We start from the raw sequence: 19,902 nt of genomic DNA, 5'->3' as shown, positions 1-19,902 counted from the left end.
TTGTTATAGTCATCTTATTAATTCTCACAACAACCGTATGAGGTAGGTATGAATATTTACACTATTTTGCAGAAATTGAGGCACTGAGAGACTAAGGAAGGAACCTGCTCAAGGTCACACAGTGTGTGGTAGTCCTGGAAGCTGGACTAGTCTAGGCTCTCAACATCTACGCTCTAGAGCAGTGGTGTCCAATAGAAATACGATGTGAGCCACGTGTGTCATTTTAAATTGCCTAGTAGGCACATTAAGAAGTATAAAATCCACCTATGTGGTAAATTTTACTATACTTTGCTTAACCCAATATATCCAAAATATCATTTCAACATATAGTCAACATAAAACAATTAAGATATTTTACTTTTTATGGTACTTAGTCTTCAAAAGCCAATGCGTATTCTATATTTATAGTACATCTCAATTTGGACTATTCACGTCTCAAGTGCTAAACGGCCCATGTGGCTAATAGCTATTGTATTGGACTGGGTGCTTCTAGATCTTGCTCTAGAGGCTAAAGATTGAATAGAAGAAAGAGCTTTGATTTTCACTGACCTGCAGATGTGTCCTCAAAAAGGTTTTCCTTTTGGTGTACTCAAAGTTGTTTCTCATCAGAAGATACAAAAGTGCAGATGCTTCATTCCTGGTTGAGCTAATCTTCGAGGTGCAGCACTTTAAAACCTCATAGCAAAATGCAGCACACATGTTTACCCTTCCTTTGAAAAAGGCTGAGGGAAACTAAAGAACAGAAAAACATAAATAAGTATATCCGAGAACCCAACCATAAAAATCAATCAACTACCAAGTGCCTAGTCTACTCTCACCTAAAACTACAGTGGGTGCTTTGAGGACACAAAATCAACATCAGGCGAGGGCTCTGCTCTAGAGAGCCCAACTAGTTAGAGACATCAAGACTAGCATGTGTCAACGACGGAACAATTCAAGTCAGCATACACGTCACTGCAAAAATGTGAGGTACTCACTATAAATGCTACAGATCTGCAAAGAGCTCATGACAGTCTGGAAAACATAATAAGTAGGTTCCCCAAAAATATGTATTAAATTCTTGAATGACTGAAATGATGAATGGTCCATGGGTCTTAATTTGGGCTTTAAAAATGGAAAGGACAATCAACGTTACTTACTCTTTTGCTTTATATTTAAACAGTTTCTTATATTATGAAGTTCCAAATGCTGAGAAAATTATAGTGGGAATCTATTCGGCAAGTAAAGTTGATCTTTTAATGAAATGGGGTATAGACGAAGTGTACACACCAAACATACACGTGCATCCTCTACTCATAAACAGTGTTGATGAGGATAGATTTTGCATAGAAAGAGTACAAAAGTGACTAATCTTCAAAACAGCCGAGTGGCTGTTACATTGAGAATGCATTCAGTCTCCCTTGTGGAAGATAAACTATACATATAACACAGGCTTGTTACAATCTCCCGTGCCTACATGTCTAGGCAAGCAAGTAGTAAGCTGCTTCAGAGTACACAATGGATGTTTATTTTCAGAGAGTATGAAGCTCAAGGGCCACCTTTCAAAATTATTTCTTGGGAATCTTGAATTTAAACCCATGTTATAGGAATCTATCTTCTTTTTATTACCTTAACACCAAGTGCAAAGCTATGCAGATAAGGAACGTTTAATAAATGTTTTCTGATTGGTAACTGGGAAACCTCACCAATAGTTTCACCAGATTAAACCAAATCCTGCTGGGCAAGATACTCTAGAACGAAAATAAAGGGGTAAGGGAGGACACAGCTACAGTGCAGTTAATCCACTATAATAGGTCTCTACCTACATCACTTGTCTGAGTGGGCAATGGCCAAAGTCATCAGTGACCTCCTCATTGCAACTCCAAAGGACTCCCTTTCCCTCTTATCTTATTAGACCACTCTGGATCCCATAATAATGCGGAAATTCCTTTTTCTTTTGGCTTCCATGATATCCTTTCTTGCCTTTCTTCCTACTTGTGGCTGTTCCCTCTCATATCCTCTACCGATTCCTCTTCCAACCCCTTCTATGTTGTTTTTCTCCAACGCACCACTCTTGACCTTTTTTGTTTCTTCCTCTACATACTCTCCAGGGGAAATTAAACCACTCCCATGGCTTCAATCATCACTCATATGCTGACGATCTCCTTAGTTCATTATGCTCCAGCTAAACTGGGCCTTTCAGTTTCTTTCCCAACTCTGGGCCTTTGCATATGCATGTCCTTCTCCCGAGTGTTCTTCCTTGTGCTTGTCAACTGGCTGGCCCCTTATCATATTTCAGGTTTCATTTTAAAAGTGACCAGCCTATCTAAAGTAAGATATTACCCACAAATCCTTATTCTCTATGTCAGCAACTTGGTGCCTTCCTAGAACCTATCATAATTACTGTTTTATTTACTTGTTTATTTTTTTGTCTCTCTCTACCCCTACTAGCCTAAAAGCTTAATGAGAGCAGACTATGCTTCTTTTGTTTCTCCATCACTATATCCCTAGTACCTAGTACAGAGCTTGACAGAGAGGTGTTTAATAAATATAGTATGGATGAATGAATGGACGGATGATGTCTTCAAGTCTAGCTATCTAACCTAGATCTCTCTCCAGAGCAAAGATCTATATATCCTACTGCCAATCTTAACAGCTCTAACTGGATATTCTATAGGCACCTTAAATTCAACAGGTCCATAAAACAGAACTCATTAACTTTTGCTCCAAGTGTAGTCTTTTCCCTATATTTCACATCAGCCACCATACCCCACCATCCAGTGAACTGATGACCAAATCCTATAAATTCTATCTCCTTACCATGTCTTATATCTGCCTTTGACACTCATCTCTCTACCCTCTTGCAGCAAGTCTTCTTACTGCCTTTAGTATTGCCACTAATCTGTCTTCCACATTACTTTTCAAAGAGATTTTTCTCTGCCCGCACCAACTCACTTTTAATACAAATCTAACTGTGCTACTTCCACGCTCCCTGACGCCTAAAAGATGAAGTCTAACTCCCAAGATGAGTACACAATCATCTGGTCCCCATTTACCTCTTCAGTCCCATCTCTTTCTGAGGCCATACTAAATCCTAGCTCCACAGCTGCAAAGAAACTTTTGCTAAATGGGAGCATTTCCCCTCCTTTTCATGCCCACCCTCAGTTCTCTGCATAGACTTCTTTTATCCTAATGGCATTTGTGGATGTGCGTACATGTGTATGCGTGTGTGTCTGTCCGTTTGTCTTTGTGTGTGTTTCCCTCTACTGAACAATAAGCCCTCAGACTGTATCCCTGACACCAGGTGTCTAACACCAGTAAGTACATATCCAGTAACCGTTTGCTAAATGAATTATTTCTGAATCGCTTTCCCTTAGTTTCTTGTAACATGCTTGTATTGAACTCAGCTTTCCATATATTTCTTTATTTATAAATTGTATTAAAGAATGGCAATTTAGGGGTCAGCCCCGTGGCCGAGTGGTCAAGTTCACGCACTCCGCTTCGGCGGCCCAGGGTTTCACCAGTTCGAATCCTGGGCATGGACATGGCACCACTCACGAGGCCATGCTGAGGAGGCATCCCACATGCCACAACTAGAAGGACCCACAACTAAAAATACACAACTATGTACCGGGGGACTTTGGGGAGAAAAAGGAAAAATAAAATCTTAAAAAAAAAAAAAAAAAAGAATGGCAATTTAAAAACAACCTTCAAATCTACCTAATTTCTGTATCAATTAAATGCAACAAGCTGCCATTCAAAGAATGATGATGAAAAAGTTTTCCACGCTTAGCAATCCAATTACACAAATCAATTAATTGGATTTGTCTTGTTGGAGTTATACACACCAGAGTCGAGGTCTAGAATGCGCCTTTCCAAAATTTTAACTCCATCTTGGTTTATATTGCTTTTTATTACATTTAAAAGCTATCAAAAACAAACCAGAAATAAATCTTTGCTATCTGTTTCAGTCATATTTATTCCTAAAAGCCTAGTCTGAGGTTTTTGCTTATTAGAGGTTACGTGATCTGAAAATTGAGAGCCCATAGATAAGGTTAGCGTTATAAGGATTCATCCATCTGAACACATATTGAATACCTACCATTTGCAAGATATCATGTAAGACCCTGGGGTTATAAAACTTGCTCTCTGCTTTCAAAGTGCCTATACAGGAGTACACTAATAGTTTACATATCTTCAGCATGATAATACTTTAAAAAAAGCAAAAGAGAAGAAAAACTAGCAACGCTGGTAATTTGAAAATGATACCCTTCAAAGGCGCCTACTAAAAAGGGAAGAAACGACAAGATGAAATAAAAAGCACTTTCCGAATTGAGGGGATTCTTGGTCAGGCCCTCTTTACGTATTCTGCTCTCCTGTATTTATATTTACAAAGGTAGTACTTAATGGCTTCATTATCTGAGGTTTGAGATCATCACAACGCTCCTCGTTCCCATCTTTCCATCTTGCCATGAAGCGAGCCCACAACCAGCTAGAAAGCTTTTTTCCTTACCTTACTGATAAAAGCCCGCAGTGAAGCAAATACATGCTTCAGCGATACTTCAGATTGTCCATTTTTAAGAAAAGCAAGATGAATATCAAATACTTTCTTCATTAATGGGTTGTGGCCATCGTTATTTAAAAGTTGGTTCTACAGAACACGAAAAAAATACATTTTGCAGAAATAGTTTATGCTGCTGCCCGCCCCCCACCCCCCAAATGTGAGAACTGACTTTACCAATCCCTCCTTATCAAACCACTGCTGGAAAAAAGTTTCAGAAAAATAAAAAGTTGAATATAATTTTAAAACATTTGTGCCATCTTTCAACTTGGAAATCTCAAAATACTACATAAACTATACGTACACTTAATTCCATCATTTTAAACAGATGAAAAGAATTATTTTTCCAATGTAACACAGCAAATACAGAACTACTATGGGCAGAGTATTTTCTATTAACCTAACCATAACACTTCTCAATTGAGAAATCAGTAAATTAAAAATGGATACAAGGCTTTGTATTTCTCTGAGGAAGATTAAATAACGTAAGAATTAAGGAAAATATCAATTCTATCCTAAAAGTCTATTATCTAATTTACTCTTAAAAGTATGTTTAGTGTAAGATATATTTAGCCACTGGTGACAAATTAAACCCTCTGTGAGTAGAAATAATAACAGATATCACAACCGAACAGGCCATGTAAATTGTTTAAATGCTCTTTGCAAAGAGAGACACAAAAGAAACAACAAATTTGAGAGATCTATTGGTTTGTGAACATTTTTTTAAAAAAAGGAATTGGTTACTTTCTCTAGCCCTAGTTTCCTATTCCTCAAGAAACTAATGAACAGGTTATAACTTGGCCCAAAACAACAACAACAACCCAAAATAATACGCAAAGTTGTGACAGATCTAATGGTAACATCAATAGCTAGAATTCCTGAATGGTGTTAGATTTTTCTGTCTCTTTCCTTACTCTATTTCCAACTATGGTGTAGTGGTTAGAAGTACGGACTCATGATAACTGGCCTAGATCTAAATCTTGGTTCTGCCACTGACCAGCTATGTGACATAACTTCCCTGTGAACTTGTTTCCTCATTTTAAAACGAGAATAACAGCATCTATATCATAAAGCTGGTGAGGATTAAAAGTGAGTTCATATTTGTATTTTTAAGTTTACTGAGGTACAACTTACATACCATAAAATTTATCTATTTTAAGTATATGGGATTCAATTATTTTTAGTGTATTTACAGAGTTGTACAACCATCACAATCCAATTTTAGAGCACTCCCCTCACCTCAAAAAAATCCCTGGTGCCTATGTGCAGTCACTCTTCTTTTCCACCCTTGGCCCCACAATAACAAAGTGAGTTACTATTTGTAAAGCAATTAGAATAGTGCCTGACATCTACGAAGTTATATGTTTATTAAATAACTAAGAAGTATCTGAATAGGAGGAAGGAATATAATGCAAGCCTTGAGACCAAATTTCCTTCTGATTTATTAGCACAATGAAAAATGAATTTGGGGGTTGGGGCCCATGGCCTAGTGGTTAAGTTCAGTGCGCTCCACTTTAGCAGCCTGGGTTTGGTTCCTGGGGACAGACCTACACCGCTGGTCAGTGGCCATGCTGTGCTGGTGGCCCACCTACAAAAAAATAGAGGAAGATTGGCACAGATGTTAGCTCAGGGCGAATCTTCCTCAGCAAAAAAAAGAAAAAAAAGAAAAAAAAAGAATTTGGGTTGCGTTTTTATTTTATTTATTTATTTTTTTTTTTGAGGAAGATTAGCCCTGAGCTAACTACTGCCCGTCCTCCTCTTTTTTACTGAGGAAGCCTGGCCCTGAGCTAACATCCGTGCCCATCTTCCTCTACTTTATATGTGGGACACCTACCACAGCATGGCATGCCAAGCGGTGCCATGTCCGCACCTGGGATCCGAACCGGCGAACCCCGAGCCGCTGAGAAGTGGAACGTGCACACTTAACCGCTGAACCACCGGGCCAGCCCCAGGGTTGCATTTTAATCAGAACCTAGTACTTCATAAAGGGATTCTGCAGCCTATTTCTTATTAATATCTAATTCAGTTTTCCCTTATAAGTCTCTTCGAAAAGCACAGGCCAGGTTTCCATAGAAAATCTGGAAGGCTGAAGCAATTAACTGAATTACTTAGGGAAGGGAGAAGAAAAAAAAAAATATCTGTATAACTCGAGTGAAAGTAAGCAAGATTTTTCACTTTTGAGTTCTCCCACTAACATTACCTTACGTTATAGTTATATATTTTTTACTTTTCAAAGCACTCTCACATCTATTATCTTATTTTACTCCTTCAACAATTGTGCAAGCTAATTGCTTCTACCTTCTTTTTTTTTTAATCATAGCAATGACGGTTTGTACTGAGAGGCAAACATCTGAGTAAAACCACTAAGTGATTGACAAGGGAAGCCAGCCAGCCCGCCTGGACATCATCTAGCCTGACAAGATGCTTCATCACACCCCATCACAGGCACTCCATCACGGTATCTGGACAAACTGATACAATAACAATTTGGGCTAAAAATGACCGAATATTTTACTGAAAGTATGAAAGAGAATTATTTTTAAACATGAAAATAAAACAAATTTAAGAGGTAGAAGGGAGCTTAAGGGCAAACTAGTCCCATCCCTTCACTTCGTGGACGCGGCAAGTGAGTCTCAGTGAATTCCCAAGGTCACACGGTAGCCAAACTAGGGCTGCCATCCAAATTTCCTGGCTGCTCATTCGGGGCTTTCTCACTACACTGTGCTTCCTCTGACTAGTTAATTTTTGGAGAACGTTTTCTTTGCAGTGATGCCAACTGAATTCTAACTCTTCATTTTTACCTTGAAGCACTGGGTGAAAAACGAGATGGTATCTAGTACTGTGAGGGCAACTTCCGTAGCAGTGTTGCCTTCAAGAAGTGCCTGATGGAAAATGTCTGCCTCAGTTGTCGTAGAACCTAGGATGAAAAAAGTAAATGAAAACCGCCTAACACAGAGATGCACGTAACAGTTCTGATTGATACTTTCCCCTCCAAAGACTCAGAGACAAGCAAGAAGAAAGAAGCCTCTCAATACCTGCAAACGAGTTTCACTGTACTTAGTCCTTAATCAAATAGGGCTTTGGTTAATCAATTCTACCGATAATATTTACTTCAGCTCTGTATCAACAGCTCTGCAACACATAACTAGGTGCCTACTTCTTTGGAGCCAAGACTGCAGTTATGAACTATGGTGATGTAACTAGGAAATAACATGGGAGATATTTTAGGTCACGCCACTAATTATGTGTGCAAAATGAGAAACTCACAGAAATTCAGCTACATTACATACAGTGGCACCCTATGGCCAGATGTTTTCAATTATGACAATGATATGAGACTTGCTTCTAAATAAAGCATCTGGGGCAACTGAAGGAAGTAGGTTCATTGTATTTTTACAAGTGACCAGAGCAAAGTGGAAGGCTATAAGACTTTCATTTTTTTCAAAGGTCTGGAGTCCATAAGCTCAGGGTCCACCTGCTCAAGACATTTGTTTTTATTATTAGTCCTTATCACAAAGCCAGTTTTACTGGCTCCTCCCCTTCTGCAACCTCCAGAGGACTGTATGGAAATGAAAATTTTCTCACTCTGACTTTTCATTAATATTTACTTTTCAGAGGATAGCTTCCTTCCCCAGCTGGGCAAGACTTCCCTCCTTGTCCTACTCGCCTTGTCAATACTTTAACCTGTGTGAACTACACCTTTGTCAAAAGAATATTTACAGTTCTTTGATTTCTGCTGTCGGCTCAGCATGTCTAATCCCTTAAAATTACTGAATGATCAGTAATAGCTCTAAAGAAATACTATACATACTATTATATTAAGATGCCATTATTTGTGCTAACATTTACAGTAGGAATGAAGGCTATCCAATGTAAAATAACATGATGAGAACAATAAGTGAGTGGTTAGAATTAATTTCTTTAATACTGAACTAAGAAAAAAACCACCAATACCTAAAATTGCTAAAAGAAAATCCATGCCTATTTTATTATATACTCACGTATGATGACATGATTATATATAAACCCACAGAGATATGCACATATCCATGTATGTGAAATCACTTCCAATCACACTGATGATTTAAGCCAAAACTTCTTTAAGGTTAAATAGTATTACACGTCTGTTTCAAATGGGTACCCTACACACATCTTCACTTACTGTGATTAAGTGTAAACGAACTTTCCAGGCTACTAAGGTGCTGAAGCCGGGCCTGCATCACTCCTGATCTATTTCGGAGAGCTGGCATGGTTTGCGATTTTCGGTCTACTCCAAAGTGTTTTGACAGCCAGGCATCATGCACCCTAAAATAAATTTTAAAGTTAGGAACTGGAATACTCTAATAATATATGTCAATGTTAGATTTTTTTAAACTAATAAATGATTAAGTTTCCACATCAACACTATACTATGCTCAATATTCTACTAATTATTACTTAGCTTAAATGAGGCGCTACCAGAAATTGTATAAAGTTTTCATGTAGATTTAAAATAGCTTATACTATAAGAATACAATTAAGGAATTTAGGAAGAGTTTCTTACTTTCCTTTTTCTCCTCAAAAACCTCAGAGTAAAGAAGCCAATACTCCAATAAGATTCCATCTTTTTTCTGGGGAGGTGAGGAAGAGCAGGAGTCAGAGAAAACAGTGAGAGGGGTGCTCACAGTCGAAATGAGGTGGAGAGAATTCCTGGAGTTAGATGTTCAGGAATGAGTGCCAATCTAACCTGTTTCTGGACTTGCGTTAAACTTGGATCAGAAATTTTTACTCTGTAAACATGTCTATCTGGTGATATAATGGTTAAGATCCTGAGCTTTCACTGCCACGGGTTCGTTTCCCAGTCAGGGAACCACACCACCATCTGTCAGTTGTCATACTGTGGCAGCTGCATGTTGCTGGGATGCTGAAAGCTATGCCACTGGTATTTCAAATTCCAGCAGGGTCACCCATGGCAGACAGGTTTCAGTGGAGCTTCCAAACTAAGACTAGGAAGAACGACCTGGCCACCCACTTCTGAAAAACTGGCCATGAAAACCCTATGAATAGTAGCGGAGCGTTGTCTGATAGAGCGCCAGAAGGTGAGAGGATGGTGTCTAAAGACCATGGAGGGTTCCTCTCTGCTGTACACAGGGTTGCTAGGGGTTGGAATCGACTCCAGGACATTAACAAGAACAAAAAAATCCTATTGCTAGGATCTGCAAGTTTTCTTTTCATTTTAAGGTTCCATTTGAAATAATTACAATCGAGTCATACAGGAACTAAGGAAGAAAAAGAGTTTGTCTATCCTCTATAGTAAACACAGTAGGAGAGTTAGAAGAACCTTAGAGGTTAAGGCTCATGGCGGTAGTTACCACGCAAGCTCTAAGTCATGCGGGGAAACAGTAGAAATCGTCACCTGAATTACTATTATTAGCATGTTCCAGAGACTCAGCAATAAACCCCACCCAAACTGTGCCTTCAGTTTTTGGAAGTGCCATGGAATTTAACTTTAAAAAAAAGAACTCTGAGGTCCTTTAACGACTAACTCTACCCCTAAAATACATCTTATTGAAATAAGCAAGTAATCCTTTCCGTAGGGTCCCTTAAACATTTTAAGTATTTATTTCACTAAGACTTACAGCAAAAAGAAATAGATGATATATACTGCATGCCCCAATCGCTGTTAGGGATTTCTATTTACCTTAGTAACTGAGGCGAGTATTGATAGGTTGTAGAGAAAAGTATAGACCTTATGGCTGTCCTCACTTTATGATTTCCTGTCTTCCCCTGGATCTAGCCCTTTCTCACAGCCTTCAGAAAAGACAAGCATCTGCTCTAGGATTAGAACAGAAACTCTGCATATCAGTCTAACTATTACCCTTTGGAAAACTTAAAAATATATCAGTTCACATTAGTTTAATTTAAACTTTGAGTTAGGACATGTTAAATAAATCATGGGTATCTTAACGTTAACTCAAAATTAATCATCTAGCTTTTACACAGCATGATTAAGACTGCCCTCTGTTGGAAGAGAAGGGGAAAAGTGGAAATTGCAGTGCTATGCGAGTTACCTTGCTATGTTTCTTTTCCCCATATATCTAAAGTGAAACAGACATACTCTAGAAAGAAAAATAATAGCATGTTAGTAAGATATTACCATACTCTGCATTTCAACAAGTGATATTTGAAAACTCATGTTACAAAGAATGATCTATTTAAGTCATAATACAACAACGTATGCTTTGGTATACAGAAATAAATACACACATAACTACCTGTGGGCTTGCCATATTTTATCTTTCTACATTTATTTGCTACAATTACAGTAGCACCAAAAAGCCCCATGTTTTCATATACAATTCTAATGCCATTTAAAAAAATAAACCTGTCAATGCAAATCATCCTTTGTGTTCTATAACGTATCATAGCAAAGATCTCCAGCTTAGTCATTAATACCTAAAAAAGGTTCTTAAGCCCTAAAAATTGGGGCAATTGCTATATTTTTTTTAAGATTTTTATTTTTCCTTTTTCTCTCCAAAGCCCCCTGGTACACAGTTGTATATTTTTAGTTGTGGCATGTGGGACGCCGCCTCAGCGTGGCCTAATGAGCGGTGCCATGTCCGTGCCCAGGATCTGAACCGGTGAAACGCTGGGCTGCTGAAGTGGAGTGCACGAACTTAACCACTTGGCCATGGGGCCGGCCCAATTGCTATATTTTTTAATAATAGCATTAAAATACTTCCTATTATTGAAAATCTCAAAAATCCATACAAAAGTAGAGAGCATAGCATACTAAACTCCCACATACCCACCACCCACCAGCTTCAATAATTATCAACTCCTGGTCATTCTTGTTTAACCTCTACCCCAAACAGGTCCCCTGCTCTCCCCTCCACACTCTCGACCTCCTGTATTTTTTGAAGCAAACACCCAACATCATATATTTTATTAGTAAATATTTCATTACAATTAGTTTATTTTTTTTTAATCTTAATTGTTGTTTTGTTTGCTGACTTTTCCTGGAAAATTTTCAAAGACTTTAATAAAATATCTGTTTTGGTAGATATGCACATACAATATCATGTATGTGTGTTATTTACTTAAAAATTTCTTACATTTCATTCAAATTTTTCTTTTAGCTTTGCACTAATGATGTAAAAATAGCTTAGCATATAATACAGGACAACTTCCCACCTCCACCTACAAAAAAGACTAGCTTTTTCCCCAAATGCCTTGGAATAGAAAGAGAGATACACATATATGCTTTTCTGAAGTAGGTAGAATTACTCAGCTCTACAGAAGACCACAAACTATAAATTCCAATCATTTGAGCTGCTCCCTTAAGCCGGCATCTACTCTAAATGAACGATTTAGGACGGCTGATGCCATGCTTAGTTGCCTAGATCACAGAGAGACTCCCACTGGACTGTAAAGACTATTAGCTAGAGCTTTCTATAACATCAAAAGCATTCCATCTCCGTGGTTTTCCACTATGTGTGAAGAACCTGTATGCCAGCCTCTATAATATCAAAATAGCTTAACATTTCCTACATTAGCAAATACGCTGTTGAAAACCGAAAAAAAGGCAATATTTTATTATGTATAAAAGTTAACTTCCCCAAATAAGGGAAAACCTTATCAAAATAAGTTAATATAACTTACTCTAGAAGTACAAGAATGTTTATGAGCTCCTGAGGAGATACTTTATTCCAGTAAGTTAGAAGAGTATCTGAAAATGGAATAAATAAAATGTTAGAGCCTGAATAAAGCAAATAGCATAGTGAATCTCAAAGCACCAATAACAGCTTCAACCGCCATCAATGGCCAACTCTGTTTCATCTAATCTTCCTCTCCGAGCTCACTGTCCAATATACACATTGCATTCTCTTAATTCTAAATATATCATTTAATCTGTAAATATTTCAACTGCAACAATTATTTTTATTTACTTTGTAAACATTCTTTTGGATGGCTTATCCTAATCTTCATACTATCCCTGAAGACAGAAGAAGGAAAGTAGACCCGGGGTTTTCAATCAACTTCCCAAAATTTTATGCAAGATGTGGTGTTTATGTGCATTTTTCTGAAGGGAGGGTCAACTAACTACCTTTGCCTCCTACTCAAAGGGCTCTGTGAACCAGAAAGTTTGAGAACTTGAAACTTTAGAAAAAGAGACAGGTAACTTTTTTTTTCCTCTTTGCCCTTGGAATATAAACTCTGAAGTCCTGGCAATATGTAAACACACACACACTGTTAAAAACAAAATAACAGGCCTAAAAGGAAGTCATTTATGCTAAGCCCCATGTCAACAAACCAAGACTTAACTTATAGTTGCAGCTCTCCCAGAAATGGAACCTTAAACTGGTCAATCAGGAATCATCTGATCAGTACTAGTTAGGTGATCTGCCTGAGAGACTCCTGCCATCCTCCAAAGGAAAGTAACTTTGCAATAACCAACTTGTTTTTCTGCCTAGTATAACTTCCTTGCTTCTACTTCCTTCTGCCCATACGAGTCTTTCATTTTGTATAGCTCCTCAGGGCTCCTTTCTACCTGCTAGATTGGATGCTGCCCCCCCCCCTTTTTTTTTCAAGATTTTTCCTTTTTCTCCCCAAAGTCCCCTGGTACATAGATGTCTATTTTAGTTGTAGGTGCTTCTAGTTGTGGCATGTGGGATGCCGCCTCAGCATGGCTTAATGAGTGGCGCCATAGCCATGCCCAGGACCTGAACTCGCAAAACCCTGGGTCGCTGAAGTGGAGTGTGGGAACGTAAACACTTGGCCATGGGCGGCTGCAGAAATCTAAAGGGAAGAATGCCAGTAGCCAGGCTTTTTCTTTTTTCTTTTTTTGTTAGGAAGATTAGCCCTGAGCTAACATCCGTGCCCATCTTCCTCCACTATATATGTGGGACGCCTGCCAGAGCATGGCTTGACAGGCGGTGCGTAGGTCCACACCCAGCATCGGAACTGTCGAGCCCCAGGCTGCAGAGGCAGGACCTGCGCACTTAACTGCTGCACCAGCAGGCCCAGCGGATGCTGCCCAATTTAAATAGATTTTTGCTCAAATAAACTCTTAAAACTTTTAATATGCCTCACTTTAACAGTATACACACACACACATATATGGAACTATTTCCAATATAAAAGTCTCTAAACCTATCACATATACTTCTCTCTTGACTTCTTTCTTTACTTCCAACACACCCAGTTACCGAGGTTTAAAACAAAAAATTGCTACCACTACACATTCCTTTTTTACCCTACTCAGATATAGCTAACGCTGTCAGCAGATCCTCTTCTAAATGTAAAATGTTGCAGGTATCACAAAAGTAGGCAAATGACCGAATCACCAACCGAGCTGGAGCCTCCGGAAAACACAGACGGAAGACTAGGTAATGCTGGCTATATGGAGGGGTGAGCGCGAGGGAGGAGTGGGGGGCGTTTGACTTTACTTCCAATTGTCTTCAAGACCATGAGTATTGATAGTTTTCAATGATTATAAAATACTGATCATGAAGAATAAAAATGCTACAATCGAGTCAAATTAGATTCGTTTAGAAAATATAAAGCAAGTGGTGACTATCAGTCGTCCGTCCTTCACCCCCTCTTGGGGTGCCTTCCAGTTCTGCGAGCCAGGGCTTACCCAGAAGGCACCGGGTTTCCGGCCTCTCCTCACAGGGCGGCTTGAAGGCGCCATCTTTCCTCTCCGCCGCCCGCTGACTCCTGTCGCCAAAAGGCCGGTACCTCCTTTCCACCAAAAAAACTGGTACCTTCTGTCCATCCCTGAGCCACCCAGCGTTGCCCTGCGCCCTGAGGCAGCTTCGCAAAGGACTCTAAAAGAGGTGAGGGGCTCATCCCTTCCGCGCGGCCCAGCTCTAGTTAACAGCTCCTGCGCCATTTTCGCCGCGGCGGCCGTGCCAAGCCGCTGGCCTGTCTCAACCGTTTCCAGAACCTCAATCGGTGAGACACGATGCAGGCGGGGAACTCGGGTGGAGAAAACAGAGGAGATGGGAAGCAACCTTCCGGAAAAGAGAAATTGCAGCTTAGTGTATCTGATTCGGCATCCGATGATTTTAAAAAAACCTGGCTAGCGCTGAAAGAGCTCCACGACAAGGAGCTCCACCGCATACAGACAAAATTAACCAGTCTGAAGAAACAGCGATTGGCAGACGGAAGGTGGACAGGCTCCACAGCCAAAATTAAAGAGTTAACTGAGCAACAGAAAGTCCTCAGTGGCACCATTCAGGAGTTGCGGGAACAATTAAACGCAAAAACATGTGACCGCTGTTCCATGAATGAAGCCTACAAGAATAAACTACAGCAGGAATTTTATGATGTCCAACAAAAAAATCTTAACTTTATTGCCCAGCTCACTGCAGAAAGGAATAAATTAAGAGAAGAAAATAAAAGGCTTTGTGCAAGCCTAAAATTGAATCAGGAACAGTTTCACCCTACTTTTTCTGATAGTGATGACTTCTTTCCTTGTACTCAAGGGACTATGTCAGTTTTTTCAGTGAGGGATCCTGTGCAAGAACCTCAGGTGCATCTGCCTATCAGAGGACTAAAGCACTCACGTACCGAACAGATGAAATCTGGAGGGAAAAAAGAACAGCAACAAAGTTCAAAGTTTTCAGTTCCATTTTATAGTCAGGAGATCTTTGAGGTGCCAGAGACTTCTTTTGAGAAGACTCCCTCTAACAGCAGTAAGTCTTCTCTAATAATCGATGCCACCCAGAAGTCCCCTGCAAGTTTTCTTTTAATGCCTAAACTTGCCTCTCAAAGGGGCTGTGAATTTCAAGGTATCGCACACCTTCCTGAAGACAAGCGTGGCCAGCCAAAAATGAAACAGCTCGCCGTACAGAAGATGTCCACACCACAGCGTGAAACTCAGCTTGACTTACCCTGGAGCCTTTCCAGTATTTCTACAGGAGAAAACCCACCTGCTCAAATAGTATCTGAAACATCACCGGAAAATATGCCTGATTCTAAGAGAAGCTTATTTCCTCCTGTTACACAGGGTAAGGAAAAGTTCCCTTTAAATATATTTCATTTGGACTATACTTTAAGATCTAGTGGGGAAAGATCAAAAGCTAGTATTGCTGGTGACAACACTGGGTGTTTGATGAGAGGTGGCAATAACCAGACGCCTTGCCCTGAACAGTCAACTTCGGGCAAGAATACTAATGAATATACAGGTGCAGAGTATGGTGCTAGTAAGCCTCCAGATGATACCCAGAGAGTCATTTCAAGATCGACCATAAAGAGAAAAGCCAGGGTGCAGTTACAAAGGAGGAGGATGTAGCTTTCTCCCTCCCTCTCTCTTAAGGAAACTTTCTTTTACAAAGAGGACAGTCTTCCTGTCAATTCAGACTGTAACTGATAACCCCAGACTTTGATTCCATTTCTCAGGATATAATAAGGCAATGAGACCTAAAAAAATTTTGGCGAATGACTAAGACTTTGAAACACTAAATTATTGCCAGTTAATAAAATACAGCCGCAAATAGAAAAGGAAACTCATTCTTCAGAATCCCTCTACTTCCATCTAAAAGCATAGAGGTCTACCATCTTTTTGTTGAAATTGTTACTACTGCTTATGAACTAATAACAGAAAGCCAAGAGAGGACCTGAAGGGCATGGACTTGTAAGACTTCAACATTTAAACAGATATAGAGTGACTAAAATAAAATACTGGACAAGACAAGGTAACTGGAGTACATCCATTGAGAAGAATCCAGAAGCAGATATTTTTCATAATAAAACGACTATGACTTTACACATACCATACAGCATGGACTTGTAAGACTTCAACATTTAAACAGATATAGAGTGACTAAAATAAAATACTGGACAAGACAAGGTAACTGGAGTACATCCATTGAGAAGAATCCAGAAGCAGATATTTTTCATAATAAAACGACTATGACTTTACACATACCATACAGCATGACTTTAAATATACAAAAGATAAAGAAGATATGTGACACAGACTGTATACTAGTTATTCAAAGCACGCTTTTAAAAATCAAAAAGCAAGAGCAAAAGAAAGAAAAACCTAATTAACAAAGACCAAATATTTAGCAAGCAAGGTCAACATTTACAAGAAGAGAAGCAACTATGAAGTTCTCAAGAAACAAAGCAGTTATGGTTTTACCCATGACATAAGAAAAGCAGCCAGGGGCCTGTCACTGGTTATCACGGTATATGGTGTGTGTGTGTATGTGTGCGTGCGTACGTGTGTACCGGAGCGGAGAACTAGTCAACAATATATCTTCCCCTCCTCTTTTCTCTCCCCCAGCTTGTCATTGGTTATCACGGTATATGGTGTGTGTGTGTGTGTGTGTGTATGCGTGCGTACGTGTGTACTGGAGTGGAGAACTAGTCACCAATATATCTTCCCCTCCTCTTTGCTCTCCCCCCTCCAATCTTTCTTTCCCTGGGCTGTGGTGGTATTCAACTACTTTCTTTCCAGCTTTTTTTTTTTTTTTGGCAGGAGAAGATTCACCCTAAGCAAACATCTGTTGCTAACCTTCCTCCTTTTTTGTTTTCCTTCCTTTTTCCACCCCAAAGCCCCAATACATAGTTGTGTATATTTGTGAGTTCTCTGGTTATTTTGTTTGAGCTGCCACCAAGCATGGCTCCTGGCAGACCAGTGGTGTGGTTCTACACCCAGGAACCAAACCCAGCCTGCTGAAGCAGAGCATGCCAAATTTGAACCACTAGGCTATCAGGGCTGGCTCTCTTTCTCTTTGTTCCTGTGTCTCTTGGGCGTTTTTTTTTAAAACAAATTTATTGAGAGAATTTATGTACCTAAAACTTACTCATTTATTAAATAGTGCACAATACAATAGTTTATAGTATATTCAAAGAGTTATAAAACCATCACCACAGTTTTAAAATATTTTCATCACCCTAGAAAGAAACCCTATACACATTAGCAGTCACTTTCCACATTCCCCTACTTTTCACCGCATAGGAAGATAAACAATGAGCTGTGGCTGTAGTTGTTAAGTGATCCATTATCTCCTGGAATGAAATATCACCAGGGTGGAAAATGATCTCCCTTTATGGGTTTCTTTCCCAAAACATGAAGGCCCATCACACAGCTTCAATATAGTCTTTGACTTTTATTCCAAATCATACATTCTTAGAACTTAAAGATTCTAGTTATTTTTTACTGTTATTAATTTACTAATGTTCTTTAGAATTTATTATTCATATTTAGCGATTGATTTCTCTTAATGTCTCTCTAGCTGGTTAACTATCAACTTATTTTATGTTTTTATATCCAGCATTATTACAAAAAAGATTTATTTTACTAAATGTTAATTGCTTTAAAACAAAAAATAGATTTTAAGTAAAATATAATAATTATGATGATTGGAACCCAGGTGCTTTTATGTTGTTCATTCTTGCATGCATTTTTTTTTGAGCAAAAATATTGAGAAAAGGAAGAAGAGGGAGGGAATTGTGTAAGTAAATGTGGTATTTGTGAATAAGATAACTTTGTGATTTTACTTCCAGAGGACATGCAGTTTATGGAAATGCTTTGGTTATGTTCTATCATATGAAGAGGAACTGTAATGCTAGTAAATAATGTAATTATACAGCAAGGGGGAGAAAAGCTTGAAAAAGAACCTGACATCATACAATACCACATAGTGCTGCAGAGACAACCGTGGCATCCTCACCCTCAGAGAACCCTTCCTGTCTTTTTGTTTGCTTCTGTTTTTCCAAATCCTGGGTCAAATAAAGGCTAAAGCATTAAATATGACTTCCGGTTATTATTTCCTTCTGTTTACATTGGTCATTTAATGCATTATATGCTCTGCATGAAAAAATGCTTCAAAAACAATTGCCTCATTTTAGAAATTAATTTCTAAATTTTTAAAAAAATTATTTCAAAGAAATGACCAAAATGAACCTATTTTAAGTTCAAATACAGGAACATTTTAAGGTCAGAGTCTTCAACGATCTGCTTCTAGTGTGTATGTGTTCTCCATAGAGGTGATGGTCAGATATTTGTTGCACGAACCTATGAACCTGTGAGGGTGGACGTCTAGTAGAGTCCATGCTTAATATGCTGGTAACTCACCTTCAGAAATCATTTTCACTATATACAGGTAGCACATCAGGAGGCTTCTGATTTCATACTGATCCAGTCGGTTATACTGGGATACACTACTCCTTGTAGAACTCTGTCGGGTCTGTAATAGAAAGACAGAAGGTTTGTGAAACAATATTGGTACTATAGTTTTCCATAGCCTTTAACTCAATAATTACTTTTATCATTAGTCCTGTTTAGAAAAATTCTAAGCTTAAATCCAAATTTTACATCACACTTGGAAGGTAAGTGGGCTCAAATCATTGCTACTGCACCGAGTAATATCACTGGAAATTACCTTGGGGTCGTCTTCAAGATACGGCCATGAATACTGTGTATGTTTCATTCCCATAGGTTCTGTGTTTTAGCAGTAAAAATTTTAAATAACTGTATGTGGCTATTCCAGGAAAAATAGCTTTTACATGGAGGAGGAATTTAAGGTACATGGAAGCATAAGAAACATTTTAAACTCTTTAATTTAAATCTCTCAGAGTTTATTAAAATCCAGCCTCCAAATAAGAGGTCAGAAAGTCTATATAAAAAAGGGCTAATAATATTACAATTACATTAAAGAGGACCCAGTAATACTTCAAAAGCAAAGCCTCTACAATATAGTGATGTTCCTATTATTTAATGATTTTTGTTAAAATATCAGTTGTTAAGCAGGACAAGATCTGACTTATTTGGGAATTTATATGAATAGAGTAATAATAATCTCCTAAAGAATTTACCCTTGTTAAAAACCAGTACTTTCAGTTGAGCTAAACTGGCTGGAGATATACATTATATATGATTTACTAAGAATGAACTTTCACTTGGAGCAAAACATCTAGGTTCTGAATGCTTGTTAGCTGTGTGACTACTAACAAGTCATTCAGCCTCTTTGTCCTTTATTTGCTTTACCTGTGACAGTGTCTGTTGTCATAATTCTAAATGGTGTGAAACAGGACCCTCTGTGGATAAATTACTATTTACGCAAAGGCTCAAGGTATAAGTATAGTCCACTGCTTCTCAAGGGAGTGTTCCCACCCAGCAGCATCAGCACCACCTGGGAACTTAGAAATCTAAATTAGCAGGCCCCGTCCCAGACGGACTGAATCAGAAACTCCAGGGGTGAGGCTCAGCCACCTCTTTTTATTAAGACCCGCAGGTGATTCTGATGCACACTGAGAGCACCATGATTTAAGGAGGGAAAGTGCCGGAATTAGGAAGCCTGGGTTCAGGTCTGGGCCTGCCATAGCTGTGTTGTTGTCCTAAGTCCCAATTCCAGTTTTCATTTGTA

General features: G+C 38.8%; 2 protein-coding genes across 7 annotated transcripts in view; one reads left to right on the top strand and one right to left on the bottom strand.

The window, feature by feature from the left end:
• Positions 1-19,902, bottom strand: part of DOCK11 (dedicator of cytokinesis 11) — a 180,605-nt gene that overhangs the window by 44,625 nt on the left and 116,078 nt on the right. For all 5 annotated transcript variants that reach the window (XM_023633785.2, XM_023633787.2, XM_023633788.2 and 2 more), the window contains 7 exons: positions 18,612-18,723; positions 12,182-12,248; positions 10,591-10,638; positions 8,703-8,845; positions 7,342-7,457; positions 4,493-4,630; positions 550-732 (listed from right to left, as the gene is read on the bottom strand). In XM_023633785.2, the coding sequence (XP_023489553.1) occupies positions 550-732; positions 4,493-4,630; positions 7,342-7,457; positions 8,703-8,845; positions 10,591-10,638; positions 12,182-12,248; positions 18,612-18,723 (807 nt within the window). The remainder of the gene's footprint in view (positions 1-549; positions 733-4,492; positions 4,631-7,341; positions 7,458-8,702; positions 8,846-10,590; positions 10,639-12,181; positions 12,249-18,611; positions 18,724-19,902) is intronic.
• Positions 13,376-18,290, top strand: LOC111771549 (DNA endonuclease RBBP8-like). 2 transcript variants are annotated; one of them, XR_011435024.1, is made up of 2 exons: positions 13,376-16,716; positions 18,041-18,290. XR_011435024.1 is itself a non-coding variant. In XM_070258290.1 (2 exons), the coding sequence occupies exons 1-2, from the start codon at positions 14,487-14,489 to the stop codon at positions 18,085-18,087; spliced, it is 1,095 nt and encodes a 364-aa protein (XP_070114391.1). In that variant the 5' UTR covers positions 13,376-14,486; the 3' UTR covers positions 18,088-18,290. The 2 variants fall into 2 exon arrangements, 1 of the variants encoding a protein (XP_070114391.1); XM_070258290.1 differs by having other exon boundaries at positions 13,376-15,534.

The sequence above is a fragment of the Equus caballus genome, chromosome X, assembly GCF_041296265.1.
Source record: "Equus caballus isolate H_3958 breed thoroughbred chromosome X, TB-T2T, whole genome shotgun sequence".
NCBI classification, from domain to species: domain Eukaryota; kingdom Metazoa; phylum Chordata; class Mammalia; order Perissodactyla; family Equidae; genus Equus; species Equus caballus.
Note: the sequence above shows the minus strand (reverse complement) of the source record. Positions and strands in the feature narration are given on the sequence as shown.

What these genes read in the sequence shown, in the direction of transcription:
- LOC111771549 (XM_070258290.1), top strand. Translation starts at nt 14,487, where the DNA reads ATGCAGGCGGGGAACTCGGGTGGAGAAAACAGAGGAGATGGGAAGCAA. An exon ending in ATTTCCTCCTGTTACACAGG is followed by an intron (nt 15,535 to 18,040) that starts GTAAGGAAAAGT and finishes TTTTACTTCCAG; the next exon opens with AGGACATGCAGTTTATGGAA.